At 42.3% G+C, this 18,339-nt stretch overlaps 1 protein-coding gene across 4 annotated transcripts in view; it reads left to right on the top strand.

Annotated features, from left to right (window-relative positions):
- The window catches only part of STON2 (stonin 2), a 149,806-nt gene that overhangs the window by 27,166 nt on the left and 104,301 nt on the right, over window positions 1-18,339 (top strand). For 2 of the 4 annotated variants that reach the window (XM_032624936.1, XM_032624933.1), the window contains exons 2-3: window positions 7,295-7,580; window positions 9,390-9,674. In XM_032624936.1, coding sequence (XP_032480827.1) covers window positions 7,493-7,580; window positions 9,390-9,674 — 373 coding nt within the window. In that variant the 5' untranslated portion in view covers window positions 7,295-7,492. The remainder of the gene's footprint in view (window positions 1-7,294; window positions 7,581-9,389; window positions 9,675-18,339) is intronic. The other 2 variants (XM_032624937.1, XM_032624935.1) reach the window with 1 other exon arrangement.

The following is an 18,339-nucleotide window of genomic DNA, read 5'->3' as shown; positions in this document are numbered from 1 at the left end:
CTAAATTCTCAGATTTAAATAACCTCTAACCAAGCAAGAATTATTTTATGATATTTTATAGCATAGCTAACCTAACAAAATAGAACATTGTCCCAGCTCTGAAGGGATGGATTTAATCCATATGGCTATATGAAACCCTCCTTTCCTTCTCATATGATTTATAAATGTTCTGTAAAACTTCTTATTAATATTTCCAGGACATCAGTATAAAATCACCCTAGTATAGATGATCCGCACTAGTGTCTTTTTCTTTTTTTAAAAATGAGCACAAGTCAGTAAGGAATGTTTCAGGGGAGGACTTTCAGTTCTTGCTATAACTGGTTAACAAACTGGTCCTTCTGCAGTAAACAACCACAAAACCAGGCAAAATGTATCAGGTAACTGTTTTCAGGTATTGGTCAACAGAAAGCACGGTATTTCCTTCCTGAGTGAAGGAAAACTCATGAGGTGAGCCTGATGCTCACCTTGGCTGTCTTCCAGGGGAGGGTTTCCTGATTGCAGCGGAGTATGCTAGAGTCTCAGCTGAGCACAGCACTCCTGCTGAACTAAGGAAACACAGATCTGAGTTTGGGACAATTGAAGCAGCTAGAATCCACAGGGCAGTGCACTAGAGAGGAGAGGGTTGCATAGGGCTGGGGGGGAACGGGACTCCCTGGGTACACTCTCTGGGTGTACCCAGGGAGTCCTTGGCCAGGCTAGAGTGCCCATGAACAGATCGAAACTATATGAGATTTACCAAAAATGGCGGCTCCAGGGTTGAGAATTGGACAGAGATACTAAAGGTCAAGCAGCTGATACTGAGGGACACTGGTGGTCCAGCCCAGAAACAGTGGAAAAACCTTTTTAACACCTTAATAATATCCCAAGCATCCAGAAGAGACACAGAAAATCTGTGTCTTAGGGGCAAAAGTCTATGCTTTCAAGCAGGGTTGGTAAATTTCTTTTTTTTTTTTTAATATAAAGGGCTAGATGGTAATTATTTTAAGCCCTGTGAACCATTCAATATTTCTCATACCTACTCAACTCTGCTATTGTAGAGCAAAAGCATCCAAAGACAACATGTAAATGAATGGGCATGGTTTTGTTCCAGTGTCACTTTTTGTTTTTTAACAAAAAAAGGCAGGGCTTCCCTGGTGGCACAGTGGTTGAGAGTCCGCCTGCCAATGCAGGGGACACGGGTTCGTGCCCCGGTCCGGGAAGATCCCACATGCCGCGGAGCGCCTGGGCCTGTGAGCCATGACCGCTGAGTCTGCACGTCCGGAGCCTGTGCTCCGCAACGGGAGAGGCCACAACAGTGAGAGGCCTGTGTACCGCAAAAAAAAAAAAAAAAAAGGGAGAGGGCTAGACTTGGTTCATTGCTATAGTTTGCCAACACTTGCCAACAAAGGCCTACTTTAAATCTACCCTAACAAAGCTTAGAGCCAAGTGCTGTCAAGAAAAATTGCAAGGGAAATTGAGTTTGGAAGTTGAGTCCTGCGGTAGTTAGAGGAGGTTGGGGAACATCTTTGACTTTGCAAAGATTCATCCAACAAAGTGGAAGACCAAGCTTGTGCAAGCCTATGCAAGATCAAGGTGGGCAGACAGTTTGACTTCTGGCAAAAATCAACTCTGCAGAGGAAGATCAAATCTAGAATGTCTTCATGTATCCTCAACAATTGTTAGGTATGCAAAGAAACAGGAAAATATTATCCATAGTAAAAAAAAAAAAAAAGTCAATAGAAACTAATCCCCAAATGGTCCAGATGTTGGATTTGGCAGACATAGCTTTTAAAGAAACTATTATAAAAATGTTCAAAGAACTAAAGGAAAATATTGTCAGAATGAATGAATATAAAGGCATCTCAGCAGAGAAATAGAAACTATAAAAGAATTTAATTTAGTTTGGACTAACCACATTTCAATAGTTACCTGTGTCTAGTGGCTGCTGTTGGAATTGAATAGCACAGTGTTAGATCAAAGAGAAAGGGGAATGGACAAGTTGCCCTATATCCAGGTTGTTTCCCAAGCTATCTTATACATAGTGTTTATTTATTTTTTATTTTTTTAAAAATTTATTTATTTACTTATTTTTGGCTGCGTTGGGTCTTTGTTGCTGCGCACGGGCTTTCTCTAGTTGTGGCGAGTGGGGGCTACTCTTTGTTGCGTTGTGTGGGCTTCTCCTGTTGTGGAGCACGGGCTCTAGGTGTGTGGGCTTCAGTAGTTGTGGCACATGGGCTCAGTAGTTGTGGTTTACGGGCTCTAGAGTGCCAACTCAGTAGTTGCGGCGCATGGGCTTAGTTGCTCCGCTGCATGTGGGATCTTCCTGGACCAGGGCTCAAACCTGTGTCCCTTGCATTGGCAAGCGGATGCTTAACCACTGCACCACCAGGAAAGTCCTACATGGTATTTAAATTAACCTTTCTAAAACATTTGCCAGCTCAGAAGACCTGAAGAAGCTACCTACTATGTGGTAAAACAAGTTAATTTGTCCATTCTTTCATTCATTTGTTCAGCTATTTACTCAATAAACATTTCCTAAATGCCAGACCCTAGTCAAAGAGTTGGAGATATCCACAAGAACAAAATCCAGTCACTTTCCTCAGGGAGCTCACAGGCTAATTGACATGACAGCCATATTAGCAAACAGGTTCATTATCATTTGATAAATGAGAGTAGGTAAGATACTACCAGCATACAGAAGACATGGTGGATAAGGAACAAGTGGGATTAGTGGGAGTCAAGGAAGGGTACCGTGTATCAGAGTTCTTCATTGCAAACAACAAAAACTGACTCTGGCTAACACAGGAGGAAAGGAGCCACTGGGGACTTTTTAAGCAGAGCTGTGGCATGGGCATCTTCAGGTTTTAAGCAGACCACGCTGGCATAATTGTTTGGATAATAGGTTAGAGGGGATAATGCTGAAGGCAGGGAGAGAGGTAATAGACTAGTAACTGTCTGAATGAGAGACATTGAGGGGCTGAACCAAGGCAATGGCTGTGGGAACTGAAAGGGTAGTTTCAAGAGTTCAAACTCATCCTAAAATTGAGAACTGTCACTGTCCCAACCCCTCCTTTTCCAGTGCACTCAACTCACTCCCACCCTCTTCAGATAAACAGAGCATAACTCACTGTGAACTAGACATGCCATTTCTGCTCCTTCTTCCTTGAATGCCTTTGCCCCTCTGCTCATTTTCTCAGAGCCCTCCCTTCCCATTTAAGATGCAGCTCATGACCACCTACTGCTCAAGCCCTTGGTAGTCTCTTAACACCCTAACTCTATAAGGTTGCTGTCATTGTTTTGATGGCTAACTTGTCACAATAGGTTAAAGAACCTATTGTGTTATTATGTCACTGTCATACCTCCCTGCATTCTACTGTAAGCTACTAGAGGCTAGTGATGCCGTCTCAGTCTTCCTTGTACTGTCAGGCCCTAGAATGGGTCCAGCACAGAGTACCCAGTACATATTCCTGATGATGCTGGCCCCTGGCTCTGTGCGACACATTAGGGTCCTGTTGTGGCTGATAGCTTCCATCACCAAATTCCTGCTCAGTACAGTCTGAGGAATGTTTATCTCCCATAAGCACCTCTCTTGGGTCACTGTCTGCTCGTAGACTTTCACCAACTTCCCATTTCCCACTGAACTCTTCTCCTCAGCTGTTAAGGTCCATCAGTCCATTCTCCCCACATTTCCCCAGTAGATACCTCAGCAATCATCAGACTGACCTCTTTACTGGTCCGAAAACAAGTCCCATGAAGGTCTGATTCTTAATTGTCTCTTAGACTAACCCCTGTCCCAAGGATGTCCTTACTCTTCCCTTCCAGTATTTCAGAACCAAGGATGTCCTTCAAATCCAAAAACCTGCTTAGTCCCTTATGGTTCCAGCCCTTGCAGATCTATGACCATACTGTCACGGCATTTCTGGTGTGTCTTCCAGCAAGCAGCTGTTCCCAGATTTGTTGTGTTTGCTGTCCTGAGCATCTTCATCTCCACAGCTAGATTGCAAGCTGCTTGATCGCTCAATATCCCAAGGGTGCCAGATACGTTTCTGGACACCTAGGGCTCCTGAATGCATATTAGAAGATTGGCATAAGGCAGAACTATTTCTCGGACTCCCATCTTATCACTCAACTGCATTCTCCACCCGCCACCCCCACCCCCGCCCCATTTTAGCGTGTAAGGGAAGCCGAGGAAGAAGCTTCTCTCTGGAATGGCAGCTCGGAGACTTTAGTGAGATTTTTAGTGTCTCGTGGTCAGCACTGCTACTGATAGTGAGTCACTGCTCGTTTGTGGTGATTCTAAGCCTCACTTTATGATTCACGTTCTAAAAACGGGGTGAGGTTTTTACAGAGAAACCAATTCCGTTGTGAACGTAGCCTCACAATGATCAGGTTCCTCTGAGGGCTTCCAGCTGCTCGCCCAGCACTCCTCAAGGTCAGGCATCTCAGGGTTCACTGGATATAGCTGTTTCATGGCAGATACCTAGAATCCATTTCACAGGGTTATGATAGGCAGTTCCCAGTGATAAATTTGTTCCCCCAGCCTTTCTTGAGACTTTTCATAGTCTGTAACCAGCCATGTCTGGATCTGGGATGGGCAAGTTGAGGTAGGGTAGATAAATCTTGGGGGCTCTTCTTTTGTTCATACTTCTGAGTAGTAGTCTTGGTTCCTCAGCCAGAAAGCGCTTGCATCTATAAAGAGGAAGTTGAGTGCGTGACTCCGTTTAGCATCTGGGAGAACTGCTCTAAAAAGCACTGAAAAGGGAAATCACTAAAATCAGAATGTGTAAGTGACAGAAACGGGGTGGTTTTGTGAAATTTGTGTTCTGGTCCCAAGACTTCGACTAGCAAACAGTGTACCTTTGTGTGAGTCATTTACCTACGGTAGCGATGACCATAGTTGACATTTATAAAGAGCTTGGATTGGGGCCTGGCATACAGTAAGCCCTCTGTAAGCTCACCTGCTATGATCATCATCATTGTTACATAGGGTTTTCCAGTCCCAGTACTAAGCACTTGGTGTATGTTATCTTATTTAATCCTTAAAATTATGACATGAGTTTTGCTGCAGAGGGGTGAGCTGAGGCTTAAAGACCATACAGTACTCAAATCCAGACAGTGGAACTCCCGAGCCCATTTCAATCTCTGTTGTTACTATGCCTGATTTCCTTAGGCCTCAGTTTTTTGGGGTTTTTTTTCCATTTGTAAAACTTGAGAGCTGGACTACTGGTCTTTAAAATCTTGGAGCTCTAAAATTTCTAGATATTTTCTCCATTATTTTCACCCTTTTCCTTCTCTCCTTCCCCTTCCCCTCATCCACCCACACTCATCCGTGAATTTCGCAGGATTCATCATCATGGGATGGGCAGGAATTTTTCCCCATTGAGCTATGATGCTGCGAATGTCAGCACGTGGACTTGTAGTATTGTGGCTTTGTGGTGGTTGTTGGAACTGGTTTGCATGCTGCTGTTGTTGGGAGAGGGGGAATCTGACTCTTCAATTTTACTGTCTTATCTTGGCCTGCAGCCATTGCCACATTGAGTGATGCTAACATTTGACGGGCTTGAGAAAGGCTTAATGGGAGAAGCCCGCTGGAATCAGCTCTTTGGGTCCGTGGGCCCTGCCTGGTTCTCTGGTGAGATCTGGTTTGGAGCACTCACTCTCCAGGCTGTTAGCACATGTCTGGTCCTGTGATTGGTAAGGATCTTAGGAGAGGAACTTGGAAGAGAGGTTTCTGGACTTTCCATTCTGTGCACAGCTTGGATTCCCTGGCAGATTTCCAGTGAGGAGTTTCACCCATCATTTCATTATGGTTCCATTGTCATTAATGTCTGTAAAGTACTTTAGTTGGTGGTAGTCTATATATATTCTCTCGTATTTTTCTTTGTCGCTATGACCCAAAGATTAGAGTGTTTCGGCATCAGAAGACCTGGGCTCAAGTGTTGCATCTGTTACTTCCTAGCTTGGTGCATCTAACACACCTGCTTGTTATGACCTCTACTTGATCATTTTTTTGGTGGTCTCTTACTATGGAATAAAAAGAGTCCATTTGTCACTATCCTAGGATGTGTGAATTCTTCCACTTAGAAACTTGGGAGAAACATCTTAGAATCTTAGGGCACCAAACAAAGGCTTTGAAACAGCAAAAGTGTTGGGATAAGTCACTTAAGTTCTCTCAGCTGAGATTTCTTCCTCTGTGAAAGAATTATAATAATACTTACCCAACTACAATGGCTATTCAGTCAAAGTATGGTATGAAAATAGGTTTCTGAAAATTATAGATTCTGTGGGAAACATTACTTGTTTTTAGGAAGCATCATGCAACAAAACTAATTGTTTTAATTACCAAAACAAAAGCTATTAAATGTTCCTATTCTCTTTATCGTTAGCATAGATTATTTACTGCAGATAGTAACCTGTAGTAAAATTTCAATGTTTTCTTTTTATTGTGCACCAGCTAGAAGGCTATAAGTTAAATTATTCTAGACTAAAGTGAATATTGTGAGTATTCAGTTAATAAGAACTGATGCTGTTCAAGGTGGATAGTAGCTCTTATGTGGAAACATTAATTCAGATTTTACTAATTCATTATAAGATCAAGAGTTAGGTTCCAGTTGTAAAAAGACATTAATTGTACAAGCAGTATTATGAGTCTATTAAGTATCCTTACATGGAACATAATTGCAATGTGAGTAAAGGCTAGACTTTTACATACTAATTCAAACTGTCCTAGAGTGAAAATGTGTTTCTTTAACTCACATTTTCCACTAAAGTAAATATGCCCTACCCCCTTACTCCAAATGAATAAGATGACTCCTTTTCTGTTTTTCTTGATTGGTAAATCATGCTTGGAGATACCATCTGGAGATGGTTGGGTTTCTGCCAAAGATTTAAATCAGGCTTGCAAAGAGCTACCTGCCTAAGGCAACAAACCACACTGATTTAATAGGAAAGAACATGCTTTTATTTTGCCATCTGGTAAAGGAAAGTGAAAGCACTTTGAAAATTTTTAATATTTGTTCTACAATGATGGCCTTATAGATAAAAGTATTTCCAAAATATAGTAACTGGGAAAATTGGAGAATCTAATTGCCAAAATCTGCGTGATTATTTATGTCTGATTTGAAGGCACATACAGAGATCTTGATGCTAAAAGCAGATATTTCTGTAAGAGAAGTGAAGGCAAGACAGGGCTAGAGAAAGGTAAATAGGTTGGAAACGACCCAGACCTCCTTGTGGGCAGTGTTGAAAGCTCAAGACCTGTGTGGATTGGTTATAATGTGATGGTTATCCCTTTTAATTTTTATTTTTTAAACAGATTTCCACTTGGCAGATTAACCAAAGGCAAGAGAGGCTAATCTGTCTACGTTCTGAGTGCCACTCTCCGCGAGACCCCCTTAACAGACCCCAGGCCCAAGTCCACTGTGCTACCAGACCCCCACCCCACCCCACCCCAGGCATTGCTCTGGGGTCTGCCTGAGGCCAGCAGTGTGAAGATGACCAGCACCTTCCTAGCATGACGACCTTGGACCATGTGATCGCTACCCACCAGTCGGAGTGGGTCTCTTTCAATGAGGAGCCGCTCTTTCCTGTCCCTTCTGAGGGTAAGGAGAACTTCCATCGCCTAAGTGAAAAGAACCACACCTGCTTGTTATGGCTTCTATTTCATCATTCTTTTGGGGGGGGATCTTGATACGGGAAACAGAGCCAGTTTGTCACTTTCTTCAGGTCCAGATTCTTCCACTTAGAAGCCTGGAGGAAACATCTTAGAACCTAGGGCCCCAAACAAGGACCTAGAAACACCAAAAGTATTGGCTGCTTTCTTCCAATGAACATTAACTTCCTATTTCCAAAGTACTTTCTGCTCAGTCTTTTCGGTTATTATTCCCAACAGCAGTTCGGATTGTCTCAATTTTTAAAGCATAATTGTCAAGAGTGACAGGAGCTGGAGCCAGATCCCTTGGACTCAAATCCTGGCTCCATTATGGATGAATGATGTGTCCTTGGGTGGATAATTGATTTAACCTCCCTGGGTGGTGGTTCATCTGTGCAGTACGGGTAATCACAGTACCTACCTCAGGGTGGTTGTGAGGATTAAATGAATTAACATGTAAAGTGCTTACAGCAGTGACTGGCACATGGAAAGAGCTCATAATTAATTGTCACCCGTGATCATGGTGAAGGTGGCTAGATTGACTTCTGGGGAACTGTGCTGAGGGATGAAGGTCAAGGTAGGATGCGGGAGCTATTTACAGAACCACGTCAGCTGCTTCTGTTCCATGGCCGCTGCTACTGCCACCTGAAATTCATTTACAGCACCTGGAAAGTGTGAGTTTACAGGTGTGCTGTCCAATACAGTAGCCATGTGGCTATTGAGTCTTTGAAATGTGGCTAGTCTGAATTGAGATGCGCTATAAATGTGAAATACCCACAGTGAATTTTGAGGACCTAGTAAAAGTTAAATGTTTTATTAACAGTTTTTATCAATTACATGTTGATATTACATATTTTCAACATGCTGAGTTGAAATACGTGTTATTAAAAGTAGTTTTGCCTGTTTCTTTTTAGTTTTAAAATGTGGCTATTAGAAAATTTAAAATTCATATATGGCCCACCTTTTACTTTTTTAGGACAGCGCTTATCTAAATAATTACATTCAGGTAGACCTGTTTGTTTGGCTAGTGATGGGAGAAAGGAGTTTCACATCAGTACTTTTATTTTTTAAACATTTTCATACAGTAAAATTGACCATTTTTGGTCTACAGTTGATGAATTTTAACACATGTATAGATTTGTGTAATCACCACCACAATTGGGATCTAGTTCTGTTATTTAAAAACAAATTTTTGAAGGCTATTAAATGTTCCAGGACCAATGCAGTGATACAAAAGCTAGAGGAAGGGCCTCTGTGCCATATTTAGCTGGTCATTAGTGCGAGGTTTGCACATGGTGGCCCGCAGATGTGTGTTGTTTGGACAGTGCAGAGTTTGAATTTGAATGTTTTTAGTCCAGACAGAAGCTCTCCTGTTGAGCCATAGTCTCCACCATTCCCCATTGCCTTTTGCTTTTCTAATTTGACCTAGTTCTATCTGTTGCTCGGCCTCTGTAGGAATTTTGTTTGTGACCCCTAAGCACTGGAGTAGATGGTAGGATAAGAATAGTGAACAAGACTCCCAGTCTCAGCCTGCATGGAGACTGCTATGGACATCTTAGGGTATAGTTTTTATACATTTTAAGGTAAACACTCTTTAAGCATAGAGGCAGGTGGGCATGGCTGTTTTTCTGCCCTCACACCCTGTAATGGTGAGTCCTTTGATCACTGCTTGCCTGTCCTTTGTTTTTCCTCTACGAGACAGTTCTGAAGAGTGGCCTTCCTCGCATGATGTGATGGTAGTTTCTGGGATCTGTTTCAGGGGGCACTGAAGAGCACCTCCCAGGACCATCGTCTTCCTCAGACCAGTCCGAGATCTCTTCTGGGGAGAACCGTGTGGTGGATGGAGGCTCTCAGGACCTTTCCCCCTCAGAGCACGATGACTCTTCTGAAAAGATGGGCCTCATCTCTGAAGCGGCCTCCCCTCCCCTGAGCCCTGAGCAGCCTCCACCTGACCTGGCTTCAGCCATCAGCAGCTGGGTTCAGTTTGAAGATGACACACCCTGGGCCAGCACATTACCACCTCATAAAGAAGCAGGTGGGACAGGTAGGACAGGTGGGGGGCTGTGCTCACCAGGGACGCTTTTTCATGAGAGGTCTGAAGGGCTGCCAGCATTCTGTTTTGCCTGCTCCAGAGCCCTGAAGCACTGGAGGGAGCAGACAGAGATCTCATCTGGCTTAATTCTATGACACGTTTTTATTAACATAAGCATGTGGAAGGATTTATGTGTTCTGGGCCATATCCAGCCTTTTACCCTTGCCCTGGCTGTTAATTTCTCTTTGGAAGTATGCATATTTATTCATCTATTATGGACTAGAATTCTGTTTACTTAGCACCTAAATTGTAAGCTCCTGTGAGTAAAATGAATGTCTCTCAAAGTGTGGACCACCAGCCATCTCTAATAGAGTCACCAGTTATACATAGATGTTCTTGTGTCCCAGACCTTTAGAATCCAAATCTTCAGGGGTGGGAACTGTCATTAATGGTCAGTCTCTTACTTTGTGGCATTTAAATGGCCAGAAGCTGCACTGGGAAGCTGAGTGAAGCCAAGGGAATGATTAGTTCCTAGCCTGGTGACCTGGGTACTTATTTTATTGTGCACTGAAGCATACCAAGGGTGATTGGGATAACCTTTGGGACTGTATTAGTTTTCGATTTGCTGCTGTAACAAATTACTACAAACTTAGTGGCTTAACCAACACAACTTTATTATCTTACAATTCCGTAGTTCAGAAGTCCGACATGGGTGTCACTGAGCTAAAATCAAGGTGTTGGTGGGTCTGCATTCCTTTCAGGAGGCTCTAGGGGAGAATCTGTGTCCTTGCCCTTTCTAGCTTCTAGAGGCTGCCCACATTTCTTGGCATGTGGCCTCTTCCTCAGTCTCCAAAGCCAGCAATGTTGCATCTCTCTGTGCCTTTCTTCTATAGTCAAATCTTCCCCTGACTGACTTCTGCTTTCTTCTTCTGTTTTTTTTTTTTTTTTTTTAAATCTGTATTGGAGTATAACTGCTTCACAAGACTGCACTAGCTTCTGTCGCACAACAAAGTGAATCGGCCACATGCACACACATACATCCCCACATCCCCTCCCTCTTGAGCCTCCCTCCCACCCTCGCTATCCCATCCCTCTAGGTCGTCTCAAAGCACGGAGCTGATCTCTCTGTGCTATGCTGCTGCTTGCCACTAGCTATCTATTTTACATTTGGTGGAGTATATATGTCCATGCTACTCTCACTTCACCCCAGCTTCCCCCTCCCCCACTGTGTCCTCAAGTCCATTCTCTATGTCTACATCTTTATTCCTGCCCTGCCTGCCACTAGGTTCATCAGTACCATTTTTTTTTATTCCATATATATGCGTTAGCCTACGGTATTTGTTTTTCTCTTTCTGACTTACTTCACTCTGTATGACAGACTCTAGGTCCATCCACCTCACTACAAATAACTCAATTTCATTTCGTTTTATGGCTGAGTAATATTCCATTGTATATACAGGCCACATCTTTACCCATTCATCTGTTGATGGACATTTAGGTTGGTTCCATGACCTTTCTATTGTAAATAGTGCTGCAGTGAACATTGTGGTACATGTCTCTTTTTGAATTATGGTTTTCTCAGGGTATATGCCCAGTAGTGGGATTGCTGGGTCATATGGTAGTTCTATTTTTAGTTTTTTAAGGAACCTCCATACTGTTCTCCATAGTGGTTGTATCAATTTACGTTCCCACCAGCAGTGCAAGAGGGTTCCCTTTTCTCCACACCCTCTCCAGCATTTATTGTTTGTAGATTTTTTGATAATGGCCATTCTGACTGCTGACTGGTATGAGGTGATACCTCATTGTAGTTTTGATTTGCATTTCTCTGATAATTAGTGATGTTGAGCATCTTTTCATGTGCCTCTTGACCATCTGTATGTCTTCTTTGGTGAAATGTCTGTTTCCTCTTCTGTTTTTAAGGACCCTTGTGATTACACTGGGCCCACAAGTATAATCCAGGATAATTTCCCCATCTCAGGGTTTTTAACTGAATCACATCTGCAAAGTCTCCTTTGCCATGTAAAAGGACATATTTACAGGTTCTGGGGATTAGGATGTGGACATCTTTGTAGGGGAGCATTATTTTGTCTACCACAGAGACCTCTTAGCAAAGCCAGGTTGATGTTTTTCTGTTGGTGGGTTAAATGTTTTGCTAGCTTTGATGTTTAAAAACAATTCCTTTGCTTTTCAAACGTGTTTTCAACATCAATAAAAATAATTTTAAGAAAATATAAGGCATAATTCTACTGTATAACAAACATTTCCATTTTTACATAACAATTTGCACATTGATACACTTTTTCACATTTAAGCATCAGATTTCTCAGTGAATTGTTGGTGAGAAAGCCATGACACTCAAAGCAGCATGGATGAAATGACAGGTCCAGACAGGCTTCCCAGTCTGGCTGGAGGGAGGACGTAACCTTTACTGAACACCTAACACAGTAAGGCAGTGGGCTGGCTAATTAAGCATTTGTGCATTTGAGGGAAAGTTACTGAACACAGGGCAATGAATCAGTACAGAAGTATGCTTGTTTTCAGTAAGTTACATTCATTAAATATTTATTCTCTCAGACACTGTACTCAGTGCTTTACGTCATCTCATGAACTCTCTACAACGATCATATGAGGAAGGTATATTTAATATTATATTCATATTACACATGAGAAGACTGAGACAGATAGTGGTTTGGGAATTTGCTCACAGTTGTATGCTAGGAAGTGGCAGGAGAGAGCTTTACTACCAGGCAGACTGGCCCCAGGATCTTTGAACAGCCTAGGGATGCTGTGTGTGGTATGTTTGCCTTAATCTTCCTGCTATTGCTATAGTTTCCTCTGCTTCCTCATTCCCCGGAGGCAGGGGAGGCGAGGGATGGGTTGTCCTAAAATGGCCCTGCTTTCAGATCACTGATTATATTCAAGGCATTCAGATTCTTTTACATATTGTTCATACCTTACCTTTAGTTTCAAAGATCTCCTAATTGCTTAGTACTGTTTATATGACAGATGGATCAATTTACTTTAACTCTTCACTTATTTTTGCAAAACTAACTTTGGAGTAAGTCATAATTATGTTGCCCCCATCTGACTGAGGATTTTAGCTTGTTATTGATAATGGTTTTGACCTTTAATGGTTTTAACCTTTAAATCATTAAAACCTTATCCTTTAAGGCAGCAGTTTTCAAAGTGTGGTCTATAGATCTCTGGAGTTTCCCAAGACCCTCTCAAGGGGTGTATGGGACCAAAAGTATTTTCATAATAATTCTAAGATTTTTGGGGTCTTTTTTACTGTATTGGCATTTGCATTAATGGTGTAAAACTAATGGCAAGTAAAACTTATGGCCACTGTGTACACATAGTAAAAAAAAAAAAGTCAATTTCACATAATATCCTTCATGAAGTAGTAAAGATTATTAATTTTATTAAATCTGGATTCTTTTTTTAAAAAATAAATTTATTTATTTTATTTATTTCTTTTTGGCTGCATTGGGTCTTTGTTGCTGCATGCAGGCTTTCTCTAGTTGCGGCGAGCCGGGGCTACTCTTCATTGTGGTGCGTGGGCGTCTCATTGCGGTGGCTTCTCTTGTTGCAGAGCATGGACTCTAGGCATGCGGGCTTCAGTAGTTGTGGCTCGCAGGCTCTAGAGAGCAGGCTCAGTAGTTGTGGTGCACGGGCTTAGTTGCTCCGCAGCATGTGGGATCTTCCGGACCAGGGCTCGAACCCGTGTCCCCTGAATTGGCAGGTGGATTCTTAACCACTGTGCCACCAGGGAAGCCCTAAATCTGGATTCTTAAGTACATCTTTTTAATATTTTCTGTGACAAATTGGGAAATGTGCATAAAACACTTGTGTTCCATACCAAGATATAATGGTTGTCTTGAAGAAAAATGGCTATCTTGAAAAAAACTGGGTTTGAAAAATATTTTAATTTAAAAATTAAATTTAAAAATCAAAATTACTTAAAAATTATTTGAGAAAGTCAAAACAATGCAAAAAAAAACCTTGATGAGCAAAATATCAGCATTTTAAAGACAAAATTCAACCAATACCTTCATGACTGCCACCCTGCACCCTAATCCTAGCCCTGGTTCCAGTAAAACTCTATGTACAAAAATAGGTAGCTAGCCTGTGGGCCACAGTTTGCTGATTTTATATTTTTTAAATACTGTATTTAAAATGTTATTTGATTACTAAGTTTTTTGGTACCCTTTTAAATTTTGCACCCGAGGTGAGTGCCTCACTTGCCTCGCCCTAGTGCCAGCCTTGCACTGCACTAAGGATATGGGATTCATTGATATCACTAGAGAACAAATCAAGAAATGACAACTTCCAAATGTGTGAAAGCATAATTGTGGCCTGAAAACTGCCCAAACGTTCATTACAGTTCCATCTGTTTCCACATATGAACATTTAACTCAGCTCTGTGGAGATGGAGCTCTCTGCTGCAGGAAGAGCCTGTTGGCTGGTTTCCCAGCAGACGTGAGGCCCAATGTGTAGGGTCAGCCCCACCTCAGCAAGTGTTTCTAACCCAGGGACCCAAGAACCATAGAGGACTCTGCAGAGCATCAGGGTGGTAAAGAAAATGGTAATAAATCCAAGGCTCCTATCTCAACTCTCCTGCTGATACCCAATTGCCCATCAAGGAACCCCCCAAATAAAGGACTGCCGGGTACATCCCTCATACCCAAACTAGCCTCACCAACTAGGCCAGCTCCCTCATGGGTTTCCTCACACAGACTGTGTTTAACAATAAGGAAGAGTGAGTGGTTGGTAGAGCTAAGTCCAGGTGGTAAGCAGGAGAAACTAGGCTTCAGGTCACTCAACACAGAAAATGCAGGCAGTTCCATCCTGGAGGCTGTTGAGCAGCTCAGATTTTAAAAATTTGAATCCAAAAGGTTTGAATACCTGTGCTGTGTCAATGATATCACATACGTTAACTGCAGGCATTACACCAAACTAGTGCAGTGTGGACAGCAGGTATCTTCATGGTGATAGAGACAGCCTGAGGCTTCTTGCAGTCACCGCTCCCTGCTCTATTCTTTGGATAATGCTAAGTTTTCCTGGTGTGGCAGGCCGAATAATGGCCCCCAAAGACATCAGGTCCTAGGCCCCCCGGAACCCGTAAACTTTATCTTATTTGTAGAAAGGATCTTTGCAGATTGATTATGTTAAGGATTTTGAGATAGGGAGATAATCTTGGATTATCTGGGTGTGTCCTAAATACAATCACATATGTAAGAGGGAGATAGAGGGAGAATTTGCCCTCACAGAGAAGGCAATGAGAAGACAGAACAGAAAGGGATTTGAAGATGCTGGCCTTGAAGATTGGAGTCGTGAGGCCACAGCCAAGGAATGCCAGCAGACACCAGAAGCTGGAAGATGCAAGGAATGAATTCTCCCCTAGAGCTTCTGGAGGGAGCATTGCCTTGTTGACATCTTAATTTTGGCCCAGTGATTCTGATTTCAGACTACTGGCTTCCAGAACTAGGAGAGAATAAATTTCTGTTGTTTAAAGCCACCGGGTTTTTGGTATAGCAGCCATAGTTAATATATCACGTCTCCAAAATCTTAAAATGGAACCAGACTGAGAATGAGTCAGTCTGGGCTAGTGGAGCATCTCTAATAGTGCAGGCCATTTACCAAGCAGATGTTCTGTGCTAGCCACTATGCGTCATCTCCAAAGTTTGCAGCCCTTTACAAACTTTTTAAAGTTTACACCACCATGCATGCAGATAGTGAAGTTCAGCCAGAACAAAGGTTCCATGGAAACTGATTTTCGGCTTCAGCCCTCTTCCCAGTCACATAAGTATCACCCAAACAAACGGACTCTTTCCTATAACAGAGTTACAGTTTCTCAGTTTATTTCCATTTTCCTCACGTTTGTCCTATTTGCTTCTAGCAAATGCCTAGCACCCTCTGGTCAGATGTCTTTGTGTCAGGAGAATGGGAAAAATGTGTATCTTGGACTCATCCCATGCAGCCTCTCTATGAGTATCCTTTTATGAGAAAATCATCGTGGCCTCAGAGAAATAGGTGGGAAGACGACAAAGGAGGACTGATTAGTGACATTCCTAGTCTGGATTCCTGGAAGCAAAAAGTGGAGCCTTACTCAGCCAGCTTTTTTCATACCTTAACATCCTGGCTTGCAAAGAGAAGGTGGGAAAGAAATGATCACACACACAGGAGTGCCTAGGTAGAAAAATGTTATCTGGGATACTCCTTTCCCCTCCCCCAGTCCCCATTCCTCCGCTCCTCCACAGTTTTCTTGACAGAAGAAAAGCAAAACAAAACAAAACACCAAAAAACCCCACAAAATAATTTATCTTTTAAGTTGTGCCACCTAAGAATAAAGTCAAGGGGGCATTGGATTTCAGCCTGGAAGGGGAATGTGCAATTTGCCTTCATTAAAATGCTGGAGGCTGTAGGCATGGGGAGTAAGGGACAAAGAGACTGTCATTAGTGTTAAATCTCTTGTTTTTGTGGCATTAAATGCCAGAAGGTGCACAGGGAACTTAGAGAAGCCAGGGAGTAGTTAGTCCCCACCCTGGTGACCTGGTTACTTTTTATTGTTCACTGACACATACCAAGGGTGACTGGATAGCCAGGAGTAACAGCTAGAGGGGAAAACAACTCCAGAGATGCTTAAATCCATCAAGGGAACAACTTTCTTTTGAACTTCAACTAGGGCAGGGTTTGAAGTGAGTAAGTGCCATCATGGTTGGTCTGGGAAAAAAGGAGCTACCTGATCTCCCTCAGAAAAATATGAATAAAATCAATTGAGTGACAGAGCCTTTCTATAACTACATATATAGGAAAGAGAGCTGGCACCAGTTCTTTGGACCTGAGGATACTAGGAATGAGAGAGCATATAAAATCATGCCTTTTGATTCTTTTGTAAAAATTGTTTCTTCCATTAAGACCCCTGAAATTTGGTGAAGGCCAAATGTGGAATTCACATATCTGACTTAACAGGACCACTTTGGCTCAGGCTGTGTTGATAAATATCCTCTTTTGAAAGATTTTTATTAGAATCTTAACTGTCAAACACTTAAACTTTGGACTTAAATTAGCACAAGAATACTGTTCACACCTCCAGTTTGAAGATGCTGTGTGAACGATCTGGGTTACATGGTGAAAAATGTCAAAAAACTTAACTGAAAACTTGTTTGCCAAACTCTGAACTAAATGCACAGATATTCTGTTAAACCATGAACAGAACCAAAGTTTTTTTTTTTTTTTTTTTAACCTTATGGTGGATCTATTCAAATTAAAATTGAATCTTTATATTGTTCTCTTAAAGAAGTATTTTTGAGAATGAACCTAAACCCAAGTGTGTTTTATTCACATTGGTTCCTTTAGCAATAGTGTTTCTGAGGTTGCTTAGTTGCACAAAGCTTTCCTAACTTAGTATTTTGCCTGCTCTGACTTTAAAATTCTACCGTGCACCAGGAATGTAGTAGTTAGCTTCCCTGTCACCTAAAATCTTTACAAAGATTCTCTCAGACCCAAGGCTGATTTCACAGATGTGCATTTTACAAGTGTATGAGTATGCTTAGAATATGTTTGCAAATGCATGCAAATTGACTGACAGAGCAAAGGTCATTCCCAAATTAAAACAAAACAAAAAAAAATTAAGGCCCTATTATCAACATGAGGCTTCCTGTTCACTCATCATGTTATGCGCTGACCTTCATCCAGGGACATGGCAGTTTTGTGGCAAGGCCAAGGCTGAATTGGACCCATTATGCAGATACTGCAGGATATGCATAATTACAAACATAAAAAAAAATTTGATTTCCGGAACATTTGTCCCACAGCCCAAGCAAAACACTAGTATTCACTTGTCCTTCAAATGTCTTCCCTCACAACTTGGAATGAGGCCTTCCCATTGTGTCTGGGGAAGCTAATTATTTGGGACCAGAGAAAGAGCCACTTGTTTGGGGGAGGACCAGAGATGCCGTCAGCCATTTAAGAGGGAGGCAGGGGTGACAGCTGAGAGACTTAATCCTGAAGAAGACTAGTCCATTGGTTAATTTCTGTTATGTTTTTCATTCTGGCTACTGGGGGCGGGTGGGTGAGTGGTGGATGGGGGTGGGATAAGATCCCAGCCATTTGGTGAATACAGAGACCAGACGCCCTGCATTTGACATGCATATATATTTCTCTCCTCAACAGAGGAGGTCTTATTTTCTTTTAATACCTTAAATTATTCTTCTCTGCCTTTAAATGTAATTAATGACCTTTCTGGAATCCATCTCAGACCACGATGCACTCAGGAATGAATTTAACAGAGCCCTTCTTCCTCAGGGGTCTGCCACCTCTCTGCCCCTCTCCACTGAGCTCTCCACTCTGCTCCAATTGTCACCTCTCCAGCTGTTCCCCAAAGTGCATTTCTGCTCTTACTGTCCCCTCAGCCTTTAAAGCTCTTCCCCTACATTTTCACTCAAAGCTCTGCTCAGCATCACCTCCGTTCACCAACTCCCTGCTTTTTCTTTTTTTTAAGATAGATAGATAGATAAATATTTTTAAAAAAAATAAAATAAAAATGAACTTGCATCCTTCTGGGTGGGAAGTGTCCCTTTTTGATGGAACAGGGAGTTTCTCTGTGTTCTGGGTGAGACTGGGTGCTCTGGGAGCAGTGTTTTGGGGGGTCCCTCCTCAGACAACGTTCAGGGCC

This window comes from Phocoena sinus, chromosome 2 (assembly GCF_008692025.1).
Source record: "Phocoena sinus isolate mPhoSin1 chromosome 2, mPhoSin1.pri, whole genome shotgun sequence".
In the NCBI taxonomy this organism is placed as follows: Eukaryota; Metazoa; Chordata; class Mammalia; order Artiodactyla; family Phocoenidae; genus Phocoena; species Phocoena sinus.
This window is presented reverse-complemented; position numbering and strand designations above follow the sequence as displayed.